This window comes from Vombatus ursinus, unplaced genomic scaffold (assembly GCF_900497805.2).
Source record: "Vombatus ursinus unplaced genomic scaffold, bare-nosed wombat genome assembly UNPS02014841.1, whole genome shotgun sequence".
Taxonomy (NCBI): Eukaryota; Metazoa; Chordata; class Mammalia; order Diprotodontia; family Vombatidae; genus Vombatus; species Vombatus ursinus.
This window is the reverse complement of record NW_020954619.1, coordinates 35,684,441-35,710,146: the sequence shown is the minus strand read 5'-3', so window position 1 is coordinate 35,710,146 and position 25,706 is coordinate 35,684,441. Positions and strand designations below refer to the sequence as shown.

Sequence of the window (25,706 nt, the reverse complement as noted above, 5' to 3'; positions counted from 1 at the left end):
TTTTCTCTGATTTGAGTTTGTAATAGGAATGAAAGTATGGTAGGACATTAAGAAAACAATCAAAATATTCTTATTGAAGATTAAAAAGTATTACTATGCTACAAAATTTTTCTCATTAGATACAAACAAAAAGCAATTGGTAAAGTAGAAAACTGATTTATGCTTTAAAAGCAAACTAACCACTTAGTATAAGAGTGTAACAGAATATAAGCTTAGAGGGAGATTTTTAAATATCTTTTTAAAAAGCGTATATTTAAAACAAAAGGTAAGCATTGTATGCAATAGGGATAAGTTATAAACTTTCCTAATTAATAAAACAGTTAAAATATTTGATATATTTGTTAATAATAGCAAAAAGAAAAAAAAGAAGTAAATTAAAGGAGTAAAGATAGGCAAAGCAGAAACAAAACTATCACTATTTGCTGATGACATGATAGGAAATCCTAGAAAAATCTAGATAATCAGCAAAGAAGCTAATTAAAACTTCAACAAAGTTGCCTGATACAAAATAAATGCAGAGAATAGTTGCATTTCCATATAATAACAACAAATTCTAAGAAGCAGTAATATAAGAAAAATCCCTTCAAAATAACTTCAAAATTCATAAAATATTTAGGAGTCAGTCTATCAAAGCCCAATCAGTACATTTAAAGATTTCATTACATAAAACTCCCCGAAGGAAAAAAAAAACATAAAGAACAGTACTTAAAGAACAACTTAATTAGCCTGAGGAATATTTAGTACTTATGTCTGGACTATATCAATAGTTCATTATGAGTGTTGTTAATTTGTTTCCGTAGTGTCCAACTCTCATTGATCCCATTTAAGATTTTCTTGACAAAAATAGTGGAGTGGTTTGTCATTTTCTTCCCCAGTTCATTTTACAGATTAGGAAAATGAGGCCAACAGGGTTAAATGACTTACCCAGGGTCACACAGTTAGCAAGTACCTGAGGTCAAACTTGAACTCAGGTCTTCCTAACTTTAGGCCCTGAACACTATCCACTGAATCACCTCACTGCCCTCATTATGAGTAGGAATTATTTTACTTTTTTCACTTCTATCTATAGTACCTAGCTTATAAGTAGATGCTTAGATTACTTTCTACATTTGGAACTGCCTTTGAGTCTATTCTATTGTTTCACTAGCTGTGAACACTCTAGAAGAACAATTGACAATAAATTAGCCATGGCAGGAAGTAATCAGATAGTGAAACTTTAGTTCAAATCAGTGATCAAGAAAGGAATGAGAAAAAGTAATTGAAGGAGGATTTAGTGCCCCTCAGTTCTGAATCTCCTTAATTGAATATTGATGTTCCAGGACAATATGAATAGAAAAAAAAATGGTGATTTGGGGGAGAGGACTGTTAGCTTATGGAAGTAATGGGTCAATGGAGAATTTTCAGTTTAAGAACCTGATCTTTACTCCTAGAACTATCAATGATACCTATAGATTAATAAAAGGCTCCTCGGGTTATTTTGTTATTGTGTTATTTTTCTTCTTTCCTTTAACTTTTTGTGGTGGAGTATAAATTATTGTGGTTAGCCATGCTTGTGTAATAGAGTCTATAACACTGTTACTGTGATTGAATTGAATACAGCATGAATAGAAGAAGGTAAGGTTTTCTAGCTAGTTGGGGACTGAGCAAACAGTGTAATTGGACTGATATATACAAAATATAATCCCAGAGCAATGCCACCCACAAAAAAGAGCAGGGGAATCAAATTATCTGGGTCTCTAAAAATTATGGAAAGCTTAGTATTAGAATTTGAATTACAATCTGACATTTTCCCCAAGATCCTTCCTTTGACTGGTTGAGCATTCAACTGCTGGGTTGAGAATGAGATCACTGCTGCTTTGCTCTTATTATTGAATTGTAATAGGCACCTGGGCATTAGTATTCAGAGTGAATACATTTAGTAAATTTACCTCTCCATTACTTTTTTTCTTTCTTTCTAGAACCTTTTGAAACTTCCCTGCTTATCACTTATATGGGAAACTAAAGTCAAAAATGGTTTTTCTGGATCATTCCCACTTCTAGTCAGGAAACTACTTACCATTTCAGTTTACCATTTATAAAATTTTGAGAGTATAATTAGGTAAGTAGTATACACACTACTTACAGAGTTCAGAAAAAAAAATGCCCTGAGGTGAACCAGAGGTAGAAATTTTAAAAGGAAGTTTGGATGAAAGAAATATCACAAATTAGGTTTTCTTGTTTCTTATTTTATTTAACATAAACAGAACATTAAAAAAGTCTTTGCTTTTTAGAAGTGACATTATTTAATCTGTACCAAAATTATGAATAGTAGCTTCCACTTTCATCTCCATCCCTCAAACATGCATAATGGTAGTGGGGATGAATATGTTCCAGGGCTGGGAGGCAGTAGTAGGAGCAGTTATTTAGAAAGGTTTCTGTATCTATTTAAGGAATTACAATGTAATAATACATTTGGAAGGGAGCATCTCAGTCCTCATTTCAGTTAATAGGAAACCTGAAGCAAGACAGCAATGTCTCCCATCCAACCTACTCAGGTTTTTCAATTTCTGTCTCAGGGTAGTGTCAAATCCCCACTTCCAAGCTCTCACCTACTCTTGATTATAAGCCACAGAAAGAAAAAAAAATCCAAACCAAAACAAAAATCTACCCTGGTGAACAAACAATGCTAAAGGTTCTTGAGGTTAATTGAGATTTTAATCATATTTCCAAAACACACAAATTTGAGTCATTTTGGTTGAATAAGTATTTATTAACCCCTACTCTACTCTATCTCCTGTGCTAGAAAATGGTGGATATATCGTTGTGATTAATATAGTCCCTTTCGATTTAGTATGAAAGATAAGACATGTATAAATAACCAAAATACAAAATACACTCCCTACAAACATGTCCATGTGTCTCTGATGTTCAAAAATAAGAACAAAAAAATCTCACTTTCATTCCTGTTATCATGGCATATCTCCCTTGCCTTTTGTGTCTAAATGAATTGAAGAGATCATCTATAATAGATATCTCTACTTCTGCTATTTTCACTCTTCTTAACTCTTTATCGTCTGTCTTTCAACCACATCATTCAATTAAATTGCTCCATTTGACTGCTATCACTAAATTGCCAAAGCTAATAATCTTTTATTAATATTCTTCCTTCTTGACCTTTCTGTAGCCTTTGCCACTGTTGATCACCCTCTTCTCCTTGGTCTTCTCCTCTCTCTAGGTCTTCACGACACTGCTCTCTCCTGGCTTTCCTAACTATCTGACAACTCCTTCTTAGTTTCCTTTTCTGAACTTTCATCCAGGTCACACCAGCTAACTGTGGGTATCCCACAGGTCTCTGTCCTGGGTCTTCTTATCTTTTCCTGGTCTATAGTGCTTTACTTGGAGATCTCATCAACTCCCATGGATTCAAATTTCACCTCTTTGCTAAGTATTCTCACATTTATTTATCCTGCTCTAACTTCTTTACTGACTTTTAATCTCACATATCCAACTGCCCATTAGAAATCTTGAACTGAACATGTTATAAACATCATAAATTCAACAAGTCCAAAATTTAACTCATTATGTTCACCCCCCCCAAACTCTTCCCTCTTTCAAACTTCCTATCATTGTCAAGGGTACCATCATCCTCAAAGTCTCCCAGGTTCCCCACCTAGGTGTCAGTCTCGAATCCTCACTCTCTCTTTCTCTCACTCTATATCCAATCTGTTACTACAGCATCTCAAATTACTTTAATAATATCACTTAAATCTGTCCTCTTCTTTTCCTCTAATACTATCACTACCCTGGTACAAGTCCTTATCACCTTATGCCTGGGCTTTTGAAATAGACTACTGATTGGTCTGCCTAACACAAGTCTCTCCTCACTCCAGTCCATCCTCCACTCAGCTCTCAAAGTGATTTTCTTAAAACACAGCTGTAACCAGGTTACCCTCCTGTCATCTCCAGAATAGAATAAAAATTCATCTGTTTAGTATTCATAGCTCTTCATAATTTGCCCCTCTTCCTGACTTTCTAGTCTTCTTATGTCTTATGTGCAAGCCCCATCACAAAGTCTCTTTAGTATTCTTCAAATAAGACATTTCATCTCTTGGCTCTTGGTATTTTCTCTGGCTATTTTCACAGTCAGGAATGTCTTTTATGTTTCTTTGCATCCTCAATACTTAAAAGAGTATCTGGCATATAGTAGGCACTTAATCAATGTTTACTGACTGATAAAAAAATATAAAGACAGGTTGCTTTGTGAGATTACAGGAAAGTGAGATCTCTTTGTGGGTAACTCAGTAGCCACTTTAATTAAGAAGTGAAATCAGTCATGATACTTAATGATTATAATTTCCAAGGACAGAGATTAGGGACATAGAATTACAGGCTTAAAGAAACATATGACCAAAACCACAAAGGTAAGGATAGTCCTGGAAGTCAATCAACAAACATTTCTCATATGCTTGATCTATACCAGACACTGTCTTAAGCACATTTACACATTTTATTGTTTTTCTTTGTTGAGTTTCTAATTTTGTGATTTTTAAGAATAAATATTACTCCAAGAAAATGTATAAAAGTTGTAACTCTTAAGAACCCCACTTCAATGATTATATAGGATGTTATAGATAGTATTTGTTTGAGGGAAGAATCACTCAAGTCTACAAGGAAAGAAGATCAGCCTAAGCCAAAATGGAATGTATGATTTAAACATGAAAAATAGCATCAAGAGCTGGCAAACTACTGTGGCAAAGAGCCTAATTGATCTTTAGAAAACAAGTAAAGACCTTCAGAAGGAACTGGCAGAAGGAGAGCTTATTATTGATTTATGTACAATGTGGCATAGACTTCTTAAAGTTGAAAGAACAAAGATCTTTTTTAAAGCAGTTACTATCCACTGAGTTACCTATCTGCCTATTAAAAACAAACAAAAAAAAGTACAAAGCCCCACTTATAAAAATAAAAAAAAACACATAACTAACTGGGGAGATATTCACAATTCACAGTTCAGGCTTGGCAACATAATAAATATAATAATACTACATACATTTATTTTCAGACATATTTCAATGCCAATCAAGTTGTCAAGGAAATGTACATATTTTGCATTTATGCACATCAGCACATATTATCTCCAAAATGATGCAAGTCATTTGAAAGGAAGGATAGCATTATTTTTGCTTTGTATGCTCAGTGATCAGGTTTTTTTTGTATACATGCACATAACAGGTCTTTAATAAGTCCTACTTAACTGTTTTTTTGAATTGAATTGAATTGAGTTACTTTAGAGAACTAGATAAAATATCAAAATTAATTTGCAAGAATAAAAGTTCTAGAATTTCAAGGGAATCAAAAGAAGGAATGAATGGAGACATAACATTTTTATACTTCAGACAATAATTTGTGGTCATTAAAACTTTTTTGTATAAAATAAAATATAAAAAAGTAGGTCAGTGAAACAGCCTACATAAAGAACAGAAACAATCAAACAGGATCTCACTGTCTGATAAGCCTCCACAAACAAGTAACTGTGGGAATGATTCCCTTTTCAATAAGAATGATTAGGAAAACAAGAAAATACTTGGCAGAAATTGAATTTGGAGCAATGTCTTAAATTGTGTAGAATAATAATCTCTAAATAGATACACAATATAAAAACAAAAGGTCAAATCTTTGAAGAATAAAGCAAAACCAGGCAAAGGTACAGAGTAAGAGAAAAGGAAGATGTATATTTTGTAATTATGAGTATGGGAGATATTTTTATATAAGGGATAGAGGTGATCATAAAAGACAAGAGATAATTATGAGGATATTATGCTTTTTTATAACAGCTTTTGCATCAACAAGGTCAGTACTGTGAGAATAAGAAATGGGCTTGTTAAGGTGGGATGGAGGACATAACATCAAATATCACTAAAATCCATTTTCTAAGATATAGACACACAAGTTTATTACTCAGTCATTTCTCGATAAATAGTGAGAGAAGATGAACAGTTTAAAAAATATGAATTAAAAATCACATATGAGCATTTGAAAATATTTAAAACCAATAATACAAAGAGAAATTAAAATCAAAAGAATTTTGAAGTTGTACTTAACATGCAACAAACTGGCAAAAACAAACAAAAATGGAAATGGTCATTGTTGAAGACATTGTGGGAATATATTTCCTATTATGCTCTTGATGGATTTATCTATGGATTACTCTGATCACTCTGGAAAACAATGTGGATTTATGAAAGAGAAGTAGCCATAGTGTTCATAACCTTTGATCTAATGTACCTTCTGGATATGTGCCACAGGGAAATCAAAAACAGAAAGATCCAAAATATAACAAAATATTGATAGAAGCTGGGTCATATTTTTTTAAACAAAATGGAGGACTAGACTTTTTTTATATACTCTATCTATATATACTATCTAGGACTTCACAGAATAGTAATTATATATTAGAGTTGAAGCAATTACAGCTGTTTCTATAGGCCAAGACACCAAGACATTTGAGAATATTCTGAAGTAACAGTAGAGAATGCTGATACCTAAGTGGCTCACTCCACCCCTTCTTCAACAGCCCCCATTCTCCCAGGTCTGGCAGGGCACACAAGTTGATCCATTCATTTGTGTTCTGGTATCCATGGCCCAAAGAATAGATATAAGAAGATACTTTCTCCCAATCCTTTGAAGTGGAGGAAGTCCACAACTATAGAACATTCATATATTTTCAGATTTTTTTAATGTATTGTCTGGTTTAGGTAATTTTTTCTCTTTCTATTTTTCTTCAAAAAATCTTTATTGTATGGGATGTCTATCTGGGAGGCAAAAGGAAATGGGGAAATTTATGCAATATTAAAACAAAAGATGTCAATAAATTTTTTTTCAAATATTAATAGAAGTAAATAACTGGAACCAAAGTTACTGATCATCAGTTGGACAATAACAAGAAATAACAGATATGAGGAATTCAGAGAACATGGGAACACTTGTAGAACTAATGTAAAATGCAAAAAGCAGAACAAAAAGTACAAAATATAAAACATAAAAAGATGTCAATGGAAAGGATTTTAAGATTCTAAGAAAGACAAACTCTTAATAGCTACCATGTCCAATTTTACTCTGGAAAATATTCTTTCCTTTTAGTTCTTTACCTGTATACCTCTCAGCATAGATGGATAACTAAAGGGGCAGAATGTTGCATACAGTGTCATTCATAGTCACTTTCAGTTACATAACTGCTTTTTCTTAAGATAGAATTTAAGAGAGGGCAGACAGACTATCACCCCCTTGTTCTCTAAATGCAAAACAGAATTTCATTAGCTTCCAAGTTGCCATAAAGGAGTTATACCACACTTTTTTTTCATTTTGAACTAGCCATCCTTCCTCCAGATCTTTTTATTTTACAAAATGCTATATAACCATACCTACCCTATCTTATAGTTCTAAAGTTGATTGTTAAAATAAAATTGTTAGATTTTTTTTCTTTTAGTTTCATGTTACTAAGTTAGGTCCCAATGAGAGAGTTCAGATTATTTTATATCCTGTTCATGTCATCCAGGGTGTTAGCAATCCCTTCCAGCTTTGTGTTATTTAAATATTTGATAAAGATCCATACCTTTATCCATGTCAATGATAAAAAAAATGTTATTTAGCCCAAGGGTAAGCACAGATACCTGAAGCCAAGTACACATTTAGTGTCAGAGAAAGAATAAGAATCAAGGTTTCCTCACTGTAAAAGCCCAACAGTCTATACAATATATCAAGCTGTCACTTAATAGATTCATAAGAAGGCATAATTCCACAATGAATAAAAAACAGTAATCAAATAGTAAGTAATTTCCCAGCCCTTCCCAAAATTCTATGCTGTGTACTAAAAAGAATAATGGCATAGGACTCAAGAAACCTGGATTCTGTTACTGGCTGTGCCACAAACTAACCATCTGAACTTGGGCAAATCCATTCCTCTATAGTTAGCATTTATATAGTGCTTGGAGTTTTGCAAAACACATTTTTCATATTATCTCATCTGATCCTAAGAACAACCCTGCAAGATAAATGCTATTATTATCCTCATTTTATAGATAAAGAAACTGAAGTTGAGAGAAGATCAATGCCTTGCCTAGGGTCATATAATGTCTGAGGCAAGATTTGAACTCCAACTATAGCACTTCATGGAATGTGATCCATAGTTTTTTTTTCCAGTTCTTAAATGAAGGGATTAGATAAGATGGTATACACTGTATTTAGCAGGCCTAAAATTCTATTCTATTAAGCAGCTTATCCCTCTCCACTTGTTGATACTACTTAAGTTTCAGAAAGATATCTGAAAGACATAAAGTAAAGTGAGGATGGTGGTAGGTGTGATGTAGTGGGATAATTATGGGATGACAATGAACTTGAGATTGATGCTGCTAATGGCATCAAAACTACACATTTCCTTGTCCCCAAACACATACAAAATCCTGAACTCTTTTTACCTTTTATAAGTTATGGCACTAAATTGTAACAGAAGTGATAAAATGCAATATTAAAGAATAATATAGTCTTCCAGCATGCAATAGCTTTATATTTTCTCGAAGTATCATCAAGATCTGTGTAAATCATTATTCAAATTATTTATATTGATTTTATATAATTCAAAAGATCCAGACATGCTAAAGTATGTTAAATATGTATATAGACCCTAACCTAAATATGTTTTCAGTGAGGTTAGTTCTTTCTCAAGTGTATGAGAAGCAACAGGTTTCAATGAGCAGAGCACTGGATTTGGAGTAAGAGTACCAGAAATTTTTTTTAAATCAACTTAGTAAATAAAAAAAAATAGGGGAGGTATAGCTGGAGGCAATCTATTTGAAAATAGAGGATTTCAATGAAATTCATGCTTAATGTGAATCAACATTATGATACAGAAACCTAGACAACACAAATTTAGCCTGCACTGTTGTTATTGCTGTTCATTCTCAGTCATGTCTGACTCTTCACAACACTGTTTGGGGTTTTCTTGGCAAAGATATTAGAGTAATTTGCCATTTCCTTCTCCAGCTCATTTTGCAGATGAGGAAACTGAGGTAAACAAGGTTAAATGGCTTGCTGAGGGTCACATAATGAATAAGTGTCTGAGGCCAGATTTGAACTCAGGAAGAAGAGTCTTACTAACTCTAAGCCTGGCACTCCATCTACTGTGTCACCTAGCTGCCCCTTAGCCTGCATTAGGAGAGATATAATGTTTAGGACTTAGGTGGTTTAAGTATAGCAGTGTTCTGTCATGGTCAGATCACAAGCATTATTGTGTTTGATTCTGGATGCCTCATTTAAAGGAAAACATTTATAAAGTAGAGAGAATACATAAGAAGTCAACCACAATAGTGAATGGTATAGAATTCATATTCAAAGGAGCATTAGTACCTGAAGACAGATGTTTAGCCAGCAGAAGAGGTGTGTATTTGAAGTATTATCAGTTGGAAGAATGTTTAAACTTGTTCTGTTAAGGTACAGGGGTCAGAGAACTGAGAGGAATGAGTATAATTTTCAAAGGGGATCATCTTAAGCTTGATATAAAGAAAAAAAGATTCTACTAATTAGGGTATAAAACCATGGATTCGATTTCATGGGGAGGTAGTGGGTTCCTTCTCAATGAAGATCATAATATTGTACATGTACATAGACATAGACATAGACTTGGAGGTGCCTTGGAGGTCATCAAAGCAAATCCTTTCATTTTAAAGGAGAGGAAAGAGATTTAGAGAGGAGTGTGGTAGAGGGGATTCTTACATAGCTTTGGGATGGCCTACATTTCCTTGGAAGCTTTTATTTCCAACTCTGAATTTCTATGATACCAGTATGAATCCCAGTTCTTAGTACATATGCAACTTCAGCCAAGTTACTTAAAGGCTCTGAGATCAGTTTCTTCAACTTTAAAGTAAGTGAGACTGGATTAGATGTTCTCAAAATCATTTCCACCTCTAAATTCCTATGACCCTATGAACCTAAAAACTGACTTGTTAACACATTACCAATTTTCTATTCATATTGTATATACACTATGGTTCTCTTTATTCTTGATGGTATACATATATAAGAATTATATTTAATTTTTGTGCAGAAAACAAAATGTGTAGGTTAGAGTACTAGAGTACTGGGCAAGTTCAGTTATAAAGGTTTACTCATCACATCCTAAAGCAATTTCCTTTTTCTAGATGAATGAATTTGATGGTACTCATGTTAGTGTATGAATTATTAAGGTGTGCAACATTCACAATTTCCAAGTGCTCTGAATTCAGTGACCTCAAGAAGGGGAAATATGGAAGAAAACTTTTAGAAACTGGAACACCTGTTTCATTAGTATCATTGTTGACAACATTACTGATTTGGATGAAAATATTGCAGTTTGTAATATGAACTTAAGCAGAAGCTATTTAAGTAGCCACTTTATAACTTTTCCCTCTTTTTGCAGCATTCCCTAGCAAACACCATTTGTAGTTTCTAAACTACCCTGTATCTTAGATGTCACCTAGTCTGACCCGCTCCTTTTATAGATCAGGGAATTGAGACCTGGAAAGGTCAATTGTTACCAATAGAAATTCCTTCGGCACAGAAGGTGCTTGATAAATGTTTGTTAATAGAATGTAAGTTCCTTGAGGATAGTGACAATTTAAATATTTTTTTTCTTGGAATTCCCACATTTAGCACCATGCCTGGTACATAGAGAAGAACTTTGATGGACAACTCAAGAATAAGAGTAGTATCTCTGATCTAGAATACCTGACCTTTGATTCCACGTTTAATCAGTGGGCTTCAATTTAAAAAAAAATCATTATGGTAGCATTCTTTTCCAAATCTAATGGTTTATTCATTGAACAAACATGAAACTCCATAATGCTCAAAATGGCATAGCAGCATAATCAAAGTCTTGACTGGAGGCAGCAGGACCCTTTTTATTATGTAGGTCAAGTAAATGCCTGCTCTTAATCCCACAAATTCCAATAGAATGGGCCAATTTCCATCCTCTGAAAGATAGAGATTTCACACTAAAAAATCTCTATAATCCAGTCAATAACACTGGACAGTTCTCTGAACTAATTAGTTTTTATAATTGTTTATTCTATGTGTTTAGTAAATGTTATCACTGAAAAATTCTAGAAAGAACAAGTTATCCAAATAAAAACATGGCAGAATGCATATTAAAAGATGGAAAACAAGAAATGTGTGCAACTTACCACTTCCTCATGGGTTGCATTTTCTACATTAATGCCATTAACCTAGATAGATGACAGATTAGGATATATGAGTGTAAAACAAATACATATGAATTAAAATACAAATACATGATACAACTGTGAGGATTGAATTGAAAACACACTGACCTGTGTTACTGCATCTCCTATAAATAACATTCCTGTTTGGTCAGCTGTGGGGTTACAAAAGCATGAAGTGTTAAGAGAGATTTTTTTTAATAGCAGCATATTTTCTTAAGGCAATTGTTTTAAATATACTGTTTATAGCAGTCAAGTGAAATGACTTTTCTTGTGAAAATGCCAGTAATATAACAAATCAGCAATCACCAACTAAAATTAAATAAACTGGTACCAATTTTAAGCAAATTAAAAGTTACTTTCCAGGAACAGATGATTTGCTTAACATGGAACATAAATGCCACTTCTTACTAATGAAGGATTTCATTAAATTATGTGGAAATTCTGATTCACATTTTTCATTTAGCTGTCACAAAAGGCAAAATAGGAATTCTAAAAGCTATTTAACATTTTCCGCTTTTTTCGCCAGATAAAAGCATAGAGGTTGCTTTAATCAAAGGGCTACATCTGGAATCTTTAAAAAACATTCCATTGTGAATTTATTCTTTGCTGCATTATTTCCACTTAACCTTTGCCACCTCACAGGCAAAGATCTTCACATACTTTAAGGTAGGAGTTCTTAACTTTGAACTTTTTTTAAAGATACTTTGACAACTACATTTCAATATCATTAGTTTTCTATGTAATTCTATGTATTTTATTTTATGCATTTAAAACCATTATTCAGAGAAGGGGCCTGTAGGTTTTGCTAGGTTGATAAAGTGGACAGTGATACAAAAAAAACGTCAAAGAACCCTTATAATTTAAAGAATACTGTATACATGTATGCAAAATGAGAAATTGGTCTTTGTTTTTTTTTTCCTTTTCATTGGTTGCTTTTGACTAACCTGCTTTTCATTTAAAAAAATGGAAGATACCTGTAGCATTATAAAGACGTATTAAAATTATCTTCATCTCTAATTGTTTGTCAATAAATTTGGTTGTATGTGCATTACAACACTTATGTGTTTAATTGCTCTGTAATTTCAAGAGCCTTCTATGTTGAATTCTCACTCATATCCAAATAGTATCTTGGAGTTAAATAATTTTAAAATATTTTGAATCCATTTTATAACATTTCAAAAATGTTAAACATTTATTAAAATGAAACTGACTCATAAATAAATCCAGCTTAAAATGTTTGCCTAATTGCCATACACCAATCAATAGATTTGAGTAGCCTCTTTCAAATAAACAGAAGCTATCATTTGGCAAATACATATGGACTTACTGTCTTTTCTTGCCAAACTTTAAAAAGCTATGCTACAAATTTTGTTGTCACTTTAAATTTTTCATGACACTATGTCTATTTTGCTATTTTTTATTTCCACAAGATGCATTGGATAATAACTTTTGTTAAAAGTTAAATGTTCCCTAAGGGAAGAAAACATAATATAATCAATCTATAAGCATGTTGTAATATAATGATAAAATGAAAAACAATAATAGTTGATTTCAATAATCACACTGACTTGAAGAAAGAAGATTTATATTTGAATGCCAGCTCTGCTACCCGTGTAACCTTGGGAAAGTTTCCTAGTTTTTCTGAGTCTCAGTTTCCCCTCCACAAAGTAGAAATAAAATGACTCCTCACAGGGTTTTTGTGAGGATCAAATAAGATAATATATTTAATATATGTAAATCTCTGTAAATCACCAATGAATGTCTCTGTGGAAGGCAGAATTAGTCTATGATATTATCATCTATATACAGCTTATTAGAGAAAAGGTGCCCCTGCCAAGTGATTTTATTGTTTTTCAGTCAAACCCTCCACAATAATTTCCACTAAGATATTTAAGCCTCCTCTCAGAGCAAGATAAACTTTCAGTGATGAAATTCTCTTACTGATCCCAGAGAGTCTCACACTTAGTCTGATGCTTAGTGATGAGTTTGCAGCAACCAATTTGGTTTCTGAGTGAAGACAACCAAAGAATTCAGACTGTAAACTCAGGTAGTCTCATCATAGGCTATCCTTTTTCATTAAAGGGACCCACAGTCAGGGATAAGCATCCTTAGTATCTTATTTAAGAGGATGAGGTCATTTATATTTCAGAATTACTGCTAGTCCTTGGAGTTCTCAGCTCTCTAAGGCTGAAAGCTACAGAGAAGTCATTGACTTACTCTGAAAGAAGGAGTTTCTTCATTAGAGTGTTTTCTATACAAGTAAAATCACAAAGTCACAGATCCAGTCCCAATCATAGAGACTACCTAATGAGGAAGAGACACTGACTGTCTCATCATTTTATTTTATTTTATTTTATTTTTTTACTTGTTTATTTATTGGTTAGGCAATGGGGTTAAGTGACTTGTCCAGGGTCACACAGCTAGTAAGTGTTAAGTATCTGAGTCCGGATTTGAACTCAAGTCCTCCTGAGTCCAGGTCCAGTGCTCTATACACTGCACCACCGTCTGCCCTCCACCCCGTCTCCTCATTTTAAAACTGCTGATTCACAGAGATCCCTTCTTCTTCTTGCTGTAGCAAGTGACCATAACATAAAAGAGAGGGTCTTCTAAAAATATTTAACAACCAGCCCTCTAAGGAAAAAAAATTACCTATATTATATGTATACATATATGTTATATATACATACATTACATATAGTTACACATTATACATAATGCAGAACAAGCTTAAAAGTGTGTCTCATACACACACAAATACATATAACTGCATTATTAATGGCTTTCTCCTCACTTTATCTATCATTTAAAATAATAAGTCAAGCCCTGATTTGTAGCATTTGTCAATTTCTGAAGTAAATGCTTGCTCTGAAATTTTAACAGTCGGACACAGCACACACTCTTCCATTTTTTTCTGAAAATCACAAGGGAGATTATTACAGAACCACTATCTCCCAGAATTCTCCTCTACCCCATGTCCCAGCAACATGAGTTAGGCTATTTTTTCCCTGAATATTGACAAAGGCATCTTCAGAACTTAATGAGGCCAGTGCTTAGGCTGTACCTTCCTAGATGGAGCATCTTGGTAGCTTCTCGTCTCATTGATTGGATTTCAGTAACCTAAGTACACAAAATGGCCCACCCATGTAGATCTGGTGTTGCTTATACTTGGAGATGTTTTGGGACCATGTATGTCACCATTCCCTGCCTTACTGATCTGGTCTACTGAAATCTCCTTTTGTTAACCATATAATGACCTATGATTTTCTCATTTCATTAGAAGAGTACTAGTCTAAGTCAGGCCTGTCCCTGACAGAAATAATTACTGGTTCCTGCACAACAGCCAGCATGGAAGGAACATTCAGTTTCCACTGAATTAATTCATTTTCTTCACCAAGAGTTAAGATATGATTTGTTCTGTGAAGTTTGGATTTAGTCAAAGGGCCGCAGTTGAGGACCTAGTGGGCCACATGTGGCCTCGAGGCCACAGGTAATTCACCACTGATATAGACACTATAAGTCCTGAAAGTTATTGTCCTATGCCCTGCAACATCCCAGCTAACTCGTATTCCAGGGAATCCCACCATCTGGAAAGAGATAACTGCCTCTGCAGTAGTACTGGTATAACTATCATGATGATTGGTGCTATTAGTTATCCCATGGCCCTCTTAAACATTCTCCTCAAAAAGAAGACAAGAACTCAGAAACTCATATTTAAACTTTTGTTGTTGAGTTGTTTCAGTTGTGTCTGACTCTTAGTGACTGAATTTGGGATTGTCTTGGCAGAAATATTGAATGATTTGCCATTTCCTTCTCCAACTCATTTTACAGAGAAGGAAATTGCAGTAAACAGGGTTAAGTGATTTGCCCATGGTCACATAGCTAGTAAGTGTCTGAGACAAGATCTGAACTCAGGAAGATGAGTCTTCCAGATTCCAAGCTTTGTTCTATCCACTGTACCACCTAACTGCCTCCTATTTAAATGTTACTGGTGAAAAAATGGAACTTTTGACCTTTCATCAAAGTTTTTATACCATAGTGTTATAAACTACATAGGAATAATGTAGTCCTCATTAAACTATGATTGTTGGAATTCATTTCATAATATCTCATATGTAGTTTTTATGGCCTTTATTATGATATACATAAGAATTATTTTTGATTCTTAGAATTTTATAACTGTAAGTACCAATTTCCTCATCTTGGGAATGTAAATTAACTGCTATTACTTTCTAGGAAAAAATATATATATCTATATTTATATCTCTGTCTGCTTGTACAAATATATATATAATTATATTAATAATTAAAGCCTTTCTCCCCTGATGAGAGTCTTTGTGTAGTGAAAGTTTATTCCCCTACCCCTATATAATCTGCAGGGCTGTGGATAGAAAGCTGTCCTCACAGCTAGAGAGACAGATTCAAGTCTGACCCCTGATCTATACTGAATGTGTGATCTGGGCAAGTCACTGAATCTCCCAGGGCTCTAGGCAACTGTTTAAGACTGCAAGTTGAAGAGAAGAGACAGTCCTGCTTTGAAAGAGAGATCTTCCTTATCTGGGTATTCACAATATAAAGGACATAACAAGTCTAATCTTTATCCAAGAAATTGCCTGATGAGGGTGTAGGAGAAAACTGATCTCTTCATTTAAAATCATTCAGATTAACAGAGATTCCTTATTTTATTTTCTACCACAACTAACTGTTAAAGCCAGAGTGAGGGAAGGAACTAGTAGCAATATCAGAGAATGCATATAGCCTCTATGTTCACTTCACTTTGCCTCTAAAGCAGGGATAGATTCATAACCTGGAGCCCACAAATTGAAAATTTATATCTGTATTTATTTATACCTATATTTATACCCACATTTATATCATCTATATCTACACATCAATGTTTCTGTATCTATGTCTATACCTATATATTATCTATATCTATCTGTCACATATGTCTCTTTATGTGGATAATTTTGTTTAATATAATTGATGTCCTTTATAATCTTATGCATGTTATTTTCTTTATTTCAAAACATTATACTGAAAGTGAGTCCATAAGCTCTACCAGACTGGCAAAGGGGTCTATGACATAAAAAAATGTTAAGAGCCCTTGCTCCTACAATGATGCCATAGCTGCACTAATATTCCCTCCCAGTCTCCAATGGGCTACTCTAGCTCCTAAGCTCCCTGGTTATATTAACACATACTCAATCTCTCACTCTTGCCAACCCCAAATGGAAAATACCTTTCACTGTGAACTCATTTCTCTAGTCTCATGAGAACACATAAGCAAAACAAAGCACTCATACCACAATCCCTGACTTTGATGTTCCCTGTTCCTCATACCAACTCCCAGGCTAAGTCACCTGTACCACCAACTGACATAAACTAGTCCTGAGGCTTTTCTTGAAAGTACTACCAGGTTAGTATTCAAAGCACCCAAATCCTGCTCATATCCCTATTTAACTGCAAATCATTGCATACCCCTCTTGCTTCTCCAATGTAAGGGAAAACAGAGAACAAATCTTTTTCATCAATACACATCTGTGGCCCTCTTTTCTCCTTAGCTCTAAACTGTCCTAAGCTCCCAAAATCACATAGTTCTCATTTATAAGCTGTTATTATTAATATTATTAACAGCTATAAGGTGGCGTGACCTTGGTAAAACTAGACTTTAAGGTTTTAGAGGCTAGACAATTATAAATTCAATTTAAAGAACTACTTTAAAAAAATCAATTCTGGATACCTGGCTGTAACAATTTTTAATTGTTTAAATTTTCTCAAGCACTAAAAAGAAAATTGGTTTGCCACACTGCTTAAATACGGCCATAAATTGGAACCATTCTGTCATTTTTCATTTCTTTCAAATATGGAAAGTAAATATACTTTAAAAAAAGCTAAAGCTAACTTTAAAATGTTTAGAACCATAGGTAAGACAGGCAGGAACACTGAGATTAAACTACCCATTCCACTGGAAAATTTAAGAACTGTATTCCAAATTGATGTTAGGTGGAATGTTCTTTGTGACATTTGCTTTTGTTATGTCATGTTTATTCTTTTCTGTTCAGTTCAGGTATGTTCTGTATTATAGTATGTTATGTTATATTAATATTATAATATATTATGGTATGTTATGCTATACCACACTATACAATATTATATACTATGCCATATTAAATTATACTATACCAATATATATATATACTAGTTATATTATAATTTTAATTAGAAGACAAATAATTAATTGCATATTTTCTTTATTGCATAAATTATTTTATTATTTTTAACAGAGCAGATGAGAATAAATTGTATGGATGAGCTATGTGAATTCTTTCAGGTCATAGTTAAGCGTAATAGATTACTAAATGGACTGCATCCCAATAATTATACCTGTTCAGGATTCTTTATTTCTGAGTTTGGTCATTATTCATTCATGTGTGATGAGAGGAATTTTCCAGGAAACTAAATCTTTCACTTCTATAAGCAGGATTTCTTCTATTATTTTCATAATTTTTGGCATATATTTTTCTACTATTTAATACTAAACACAATTTATTGTTTTTTTTACTGGCACATGACCACTTTTATACAGAGAAACTTTTTTACTTTACTGCACAATAGTTTGTGAACATTTAGAAATTTAAGTGACATGAACAAAAATCAATGCAGACAGATTAAAGAAAATTGCTAAATGGAGAAAAATCTTTGCATAAAATATCATGATTAAAAGTCTGAAATCCAGGGGCAGTTAGGTGGTGCAGTTGATAGAGCATCAGCCCTGAAGTCAGGGGGACCTGAGTTCAAATCCGGCCTCAGACACATAACACTTCCTAGCTGTGTGGCCCTGGGCAAGTTACTTAACCCCCTTGCCTAGCTAAAAAAAAAAAAAGTCTGAAATCCAAGCTATATATAAGGAATTGACACAGATATTTAAAACCAAAAAATGTTTCACCAGTAGGTGAATGGCCACAGTATATGAACAATTTCCCAAAGAATTGACATATCATTGACAATATGAAAACTTATGTCAAATCACTTAAAATAACATAAATGCAAATTAAAATGAACTGTTAGGTTTCAGCTACCATTGTGCAAGTTGGCATAGATGAACAAAACATGAGGATAATAATACATGTTGTAGGGAATTCAGAAAACCAGGCATACTAATGCACTATTGGTAGAGTTGTGAATGGTCTATCAGAAGTGGGGAACCTGTGGGTTCAAAGGCACATGTGGTCTTTTAGGTCCTTGGGTGCAGCCTTCTTACTGAGTCCAAGTTTTACAGAATAAATCCTTTTATTAAGGGGATTTGTTCTGTGAAGTTTGCAATCAATCAAAGGGCTGCATTGGAGGATTTAATTTTCAAAAATGACTGTGATGTAAAAACAAGTAACCAAAGTAACTTTTTAGAAAAAAAAAAGACATTTTAAAAAGTGTTCACTGAACAGTGTTCACTGAAAGGTGACATAAGTGTAACAAAAGTAGGTCATCTAAGATTAACTTCATTTCTTTTTTAGACAAGGTTATTTGACTAGACCAAGGACATGCAATAGACTTAGTACAGAATGGTAAATGTGTGCACTTTTGAATGACTGGATTCAAAGAATAATCAGTAATGTTGTATTATCAGACTGAAGTAAAGGCTTTAGTGCTTGCTCACCTGAATTTGTCAGTTCTATCCTATATATGCAAGAAATGTACATCAGAGACTTTGGAATTTTTCAGCATCATGAAAATTTCTGTTCATTTTCATTAAGGTCTTGGATGGGGTTTGTTCATTCCCAATATATCACTGATCAGTGGACTAAGTGGATCCAGTTAATGCAGGAAAGACTCTTAAAAAGAACCAAGAGCTCCCTTCTGTACAACTAGTGATTCATTGAATAGTAAATTTGCTACAGAAATATTCAAGGGAAGCCAAAATGAATGTAGACTATCTGCTTCAACAGCTATTGAAATTGAAAGAATTGTTCCACTGTCTTGCCCAAATTTCTGTACGTGTATATCTTTTCTGAAAATAATTAGGTGCCATGTATATGCTAAATTTTCAATGTCTTTGGCTTCTGCTGTAGTGAAGTTAAGAAAATGGTTTCACCAAGGTGAGAGTGTTTTCTCTGCCTAAGAAGTCTAGAAGCTCACTTGATAGTCCAGTATACAAGATATCTCTGAGGAAACTTGCAACCAGTGGAACATGAGACATGAGGAGCTGCTCAAGAACACCAGACTCCTGTAAGCATATTCTTTCCTTGGTTCTTTACATGATCCTTCCCCCCATCTTCATGTAGATAATTTTATAACTTTAATATGACAGGACAACCTGAAGATAATCCTAGAAACTATTCCTTTCAATATTTTAATAAGCTGAATAAAAGAAGCATCAGAATGGTAAACATGTTCACGTCTTCATCAGGAATATAGGCAAAGGATGCTGTCTTCCTAACCCAACAAATCAATATTCAGCTGGTGGTACTTTAGAACAGGTTAGTTTCCCTCTGCTGAAATTGACTATTGACTGAGGAAGGAACAGATTCCCTTGTTTTAAAGAACTCTAAGGAGTAACTAACCATAACTAACTGTAAGTGCCACCAGGAGAAATTCATAGTCACACATCCTAGATATTCATCTAGATATACATCTTTCTGGGCCATGATGGAGAGCTTCCTAAAGCTCATCAAACCTTGAGAACTTGAATAATGAACACTATCTGGTTTTAATGACTTATATTCATATACTTGCCCAGGTGACATAACTAGTATGTTTCAGAGGTGAAACATGAACCTAGAGGTCAGTTCTCTACCTACCATGCTACAATACCTCTCAAATCTTCTCTCATACATAACAAATATGCAAAGTTCCTTTAACTGGTATATGGCATGGTCTTCTGTCATCTCAACATTCTGTTTCCCTACTCTATACAAATTCCATGTTGCCCATGTCATCTCCAAAGTGTATCATCCAGAAATAAAAATAGTATTTTAGATTTGGTATGACACATCAGAATACACCAGTATTATCACCTACCAACTCCTGGACTCTTTGTCTCTTGACAGCCAAAATAACAATTGTATGTTTGTCATAGTATTGAGTATATTGATCTTGTAGCCACTGAAGTGAATGACTGGCTAGAAATATGGTATTAGATAATGATAGTTTGCTTTCTGGAATAAAGTTTATGATAAATGAAGGATAATCTTGACATCTAGTGAAAGCGAGATACATAGAATATACTTGTCTGAAGGATTTTTGATTGTGATATAAAGCTTTAAACTGCCCTAACAGATTTCCTAAATCAGGTATCAAAGAGAGCAGAAGGTATGAAAGAGAAAGAATAACAATGGATGAATGAATAAGAAACTGTTTTAAAGCACCTTTTAAATGTCAGGCACAATGTTAGGTGGTGAGGATAAAAATACAAAATTTAGGGGGTCCCTCCCCTCAAAAAATTGACATAATAGAAAGAGAAGGACATCTATAAGAGAGTGGTGGCCAAGAGCATGAAATTTCTTTGAGGAGTCACAGGAATGATGATTAGACACATAGGGTTATGATTATCACACCATTTCCATAAGCAATGATACTGCAGATTTGGTGCTCTTGTTGAGTCATTTTTCAATTGTGTCCAACTCTTTGTGATCCCATTTGAGGTTTTCTTGGCAAATATATTGGGGTAGTTTGCCATTTCCTTCTCTACCTCATTTTACACATGAGGAAACTTAGGCAAACAAGGTTAATGAGTTGCCCACAGTCACATAGCTAGTAAGTTTGTGAGGCCAGAAGATGAGTTTTGCTGACTCCAGTCCCATCCCAATATCCACTGCACCACCTGGCTACCCAGATTTGGTTACTCTTCTGAAAAAAAGAGAAAGAAAGCATGAAATTGGGGTAGGGAGTATTAGTGCTCAGAGTGGCAGGTTAAATGGCAAGACATACAAAAATGTCTAGAGTGTATGACTGTGAGTTTGGAAGGGAGTCAGCTAGAGATAGAATAGTGAGTTTCTACTCACTGTCCCTCCTGCCCCCACACTGGGAATAAGGGAAAGGAAAATAAGGGGAGAATGCCACTTTCATTTTTTCTGGGACAGCACCTTATCCATGACTGACAGTCCTTGCATTTAGTAATTTCTAGGCCAATGATAAGGAAGAAGGGCAATGGATATGGTGAGATCATTAGCAAGCAGTGATTATGTCATTTTTGAGTTTATGATTGATGAAGAGGGCAATTCTGGGCACAGCTTAATGTGTACTCCAGACTTCAGAACAGATATAAAGTGATCCAAGAAAATATACGTACTATCTCATGACTGTAGAACCAAAAAAATAAAGTAGACTGAAGAAGTATAATGATGTAACAAAATAACATTTCTGAAAATGTGAACATGAATTGTTCTGATGAAAAAGAAAAGCTAGAGGCACCCAAAATTACTGACCTGGTGGAAACAGGAGTTCATCAAATAGTACTAATTACAAAATAAAAAGAACAAAGGATAGAATCAAGGACATTTCTCTAAAGCCATACATAAAAGAGGTGCAGTTCTATAAGAATACTATTAGGAAAATTGGAGCCCATTTTAATACTAGCTAATAGTAATAGGTAGCAGTCATAATGGGTAATTGTAATAGGTAGTAATAGGTATATTTATAATGCACATTCTCTGCTTTAAGATTTATAAAACATTTAATATGCATTATATCTTTGGTCCTCACAATAACCCCATGAGGGAGGTGCTATTTTTATTATTATTTTATAGATGAGAGAGCTGAGGTTGAAAGAGGCAAGTAGTTTGCCTAGGATCATAACTTAGGTGGGATTTGAACTCGGGTCTATAGCGTCTAGGAATAAGGAAGCTTTTGGTTCACTGTGTTTGATTTGGTTCACCAGATTTTAAGAAGGATATTGAGTAGATGGAGATTATTTTATTTGAATTGCACCTCTCAACAACTCTGTGAGGTAGCTATTATTATTCTTATTTTAGAGTTGAAGAAATGAAGTCTGGGAGAGGTTCAGTGAATTACGGAAAATAACACTACTAAAAAAGAATGTGAAGGAAGATTGAAACACAAATCTCCTTGAGTCCCCATTGAACACTCCATACACTAAGGCACTAGCTGCCAATATGCTGAAACTTAAAATAAAAATATTGAAGTTAGTGAAAAAGAGCTATTTAACTGTCAAGAAAAAAGAAGGCATAAGCAATGGCCAAGAATACTGCTCAGGGGAATAAAACAAATGTAATGGATGATGAAAGTAAAACTGGAGTAGCCAACTCTACTTTTGTTCCTTTTTGCACAATCTAGGAAAATGATGTTCAGATTTGGAAGTATGGAACACAAATATTTAACAAGAAGTAAAATACAACCTAAGTAAGGAGACTATATAATTTGCTTAATTAAAGTAATTCCAAGGATGCAGAAAGAATTTAAAAATTGTGAGTATGGAATCATTATGTTGGTATCTGAAAAATCTTGGAGAAAGGGAGAGACACCACAGGACTACATAAATGTTGTCACAATTTGATGAAAGAGGGGAAAAAGTGAAATTTTCAAATTAAAGCTTGAGGAGTTTGACATTGCTTCCTAGCAAAAGCAGACTGGTATAGATGTTTTATGAGCATTTAGGCTGAAAAAAAAAAGAAAAAAAAAGCAGAAATCACTCCATAGTAGCAGAGGTTCATGAACAATAGAAACAGTAATTTACATCAAGGATAAGGAGTGGGCCTGTCATTTCATTAATATAGGGGACTCCCAGGTAAGGAAACTCCCCCTACCAACAAAAAACAGAATTTCTCTGCAACTTACAGTCTTAGACCAGGGGCTCTTAACCTTTATAGGTAGTTATAGACTCCTTAGTTCATCTGATGAAATTTATGGGCCTTCTCTCAAAATAACACTTTGTTTTGTTTGAATATGCACACACAATAAAATATGAGATTACAAAGGAAATTAATTACATTGAAATAGTTATCAAAATATATTTTTTAAAAAGTTCATATACCCAAGGTTTTAAGAACTCTGGTTTAGAGAGCTGCCTAAAAGAAAGAAAGTTTAAGCTACTTGCCTAGGATCACACAGTCAATATTTGTCAGAGGTAGAATTTGAATACAGGTTTTCTTGGCTTTAGGATGAGCTCTCTATCCACAATGTCATACTACCTTTAAAAATAATATAATTATTAATATTTATATTTCTGACATAGTATATGTAATTATATATACTACATAAATAACAAACTTGTAGAAAATGTTTTCTACCCCAATTTTTCCAATTCAAAGATTTTTTCAATAATTTTCTTATTATTGGCATAGTCTAAATTATCTCATATTATTTATAATTGGTATACATTATAAGATATGAATTTAATTCCTATGAAGAATATTTTCAGTCATTCAAAAGATTATTGTGGGGTTGTAGGGTAAGGGAACAACATCTAGAATATATGTTCACCAAAAACATACCATTATAGATTGATAAGCATAATAGAACAAAAATAAAGGTATTTAGCAATAGTAACAAATTAAGAAATTGTTTTTATCTTAAGATGTTTTGATGACCAGAGATGTAAATTTACTCAAATTTTTTGTTATGGGCTCTTTGCTCTGTTGATTGTTAACTGGTCTCTTGCCTGTCCTCAATTTATAAACTAATGTTAATTACTTTTGTGACTATATGGAAAATATTGTCTGATTTAGAACTATAGCATTCATAACATTTCCCAATTTTGAAGTTATTTTAAATTTCTTAAAGTATTTGCAATTTACTATTTTAAAAAGCCACTAGAATGAATGAATGAATGCAAAATGAGTTTTTCCTTGAGAGCTTTTTAAAGAAAACTTATTAAAAGAAAACTTTTTGTTTTATTGTTAGTCTTCTGGACACAAGTTTAGAGAAAGAAAAATGACTTTTATTTGTATTGAACAACCAAATGACAGAAGAAAGACATGTAACTTAGAAAAAAAGCCAATAAAATTAGTCATTTTAGAATGAAAGGAAGCATACTTGCGTTTTCTATGGAGAAGTTTAAAGACATACAAATTATCTATGGAAATTTTAAGGTAATAAGTTTGAGGTTATTCAAATTATTTTTAAAACAGTTCTGGCTTTATGCTTACACAGCAAATGATATAATAAAACAAACTTCTAGTTCTCCAGCTTTAAAATTTAATAACCTTCAAATACACTGTATATCTTGAAATTAGATTTAATTCATTTTAAACTTTGACTACACACATCTGTTGCCACTTTTCTGCTAGCTCAAATTTAAACATTCTATCATTAAAGGCACATTACTTATTCTTCCCACATATATCTCTCTTACCTGAATCATTCAATAAGCATATATTAAGCATCTATTATGTTTCAAGCACTGACTTAGTTTCTGGGAATACAAAGACAAAAACAAGAGTTCTTTCTCCCAAAGATCTTGCATTCTCTCAAAAGAAACAACATGTACACATATAAGCAAATGTGAGAGGCAAATGGAGGCATTAGCAGGTGATGGAAAACACAGCAATATAGCTCTTTAGTTTAAGCTTGGGAGTAAGGTCAGGATTTGAAGTAGAAGTGAGAAAGAAGTACATTCTAGGCATGGAGGTGAACCTATGCAAGGGCAAGAATTAATATATTTTTTAAATTTTAATTTGTAAAATTACAAATCACACAAACATTAAACAATATCAGAAGTAATCTTTTACTCCTGTACATTGCATAAATTGGATGGACTTAAGTAGACTTCCTTTCCCAAGAAAAAAAAATGGAGCAAAGTTGCTTATTTCCCTCAAGTGATAAATAGAAGTTTGGAATAAATTAACCCTAAGATCCCTTCCAGCTCTAAATTCTGTGATCCTGTAATAATGTGAATAATGATCTACAAAGTTTGGTATTTCAAATTATTTATGGAATGCAGAACTAAAGAAACCTAGTATAGTTTGCTGAGGCCATATACTTTGCAGGGATTGAAGCCCAGTTGGAAAATGATGTAGCAGTTAAAATGAGAAAGACATCCTTTAATGCACAACTCAAATTCCAAATGTGAAAACTTCCAGGAAATCTCAACTCACTTCCCACAGTTCACCCCTAATACCCATAAAGCTAATGATTTTTCTCCCTTAGGCTTTATATAAAACCTTGCTTTTTACCACTATAAAGCACTTACAATATAATAGGAACTAAATATGGTTATATTTGTAAAATGCATCATGCATATATAATTTGTTTTATTTATCAAGATATATATATATATACATATATATTTAACAAATAAAAATTGATTTGATTATGACTGATTTATAGGAAAGTTTGAGATCTGGTAGGTCCTCTTATACTTTTTTCATTATTTCTTTGAGATGCTTAATACTTTTTTTTTCTACATATGAATTTTGTTATAATTTTATATAGTTTTATTGAATGGTCTTTTATAGTTTGTTTGGCATGGAGATGAATCCACAAATTAACCTAGGTAGTACTGCCATTTTTTTATATGACCAG

General features: G+C 33.5%; 1 protein-coding gene across 1 annotated transcript in view; it reads right to left on the bottom strand.

Moving 5' to 3' along the window:
* The window catches only part of SNTG2 (syntrophin gamma 2), a 646,807-nt gene that overhangs the window by 332,232 nt on the left and 288,869 nt on the right, over positions 1-25,706 (bottom strand). Inside the window, exons 5-6 of the mRNA XM_027840424.1 lie at positions 11,340-11,383; positions 11,193-11,234 (exon numbers count right to left, since the gene is read on the bottom strand). Of these exons, the coding sequence (XP_027696225.1) occupies positions 11,193-11,234; positions 11,340-11,383 (86 nt within the window). The remainder of the gene's footprint in view (positions 1-11,192; positions 11,235-11,339; positions 11,384-25,706) is intronic.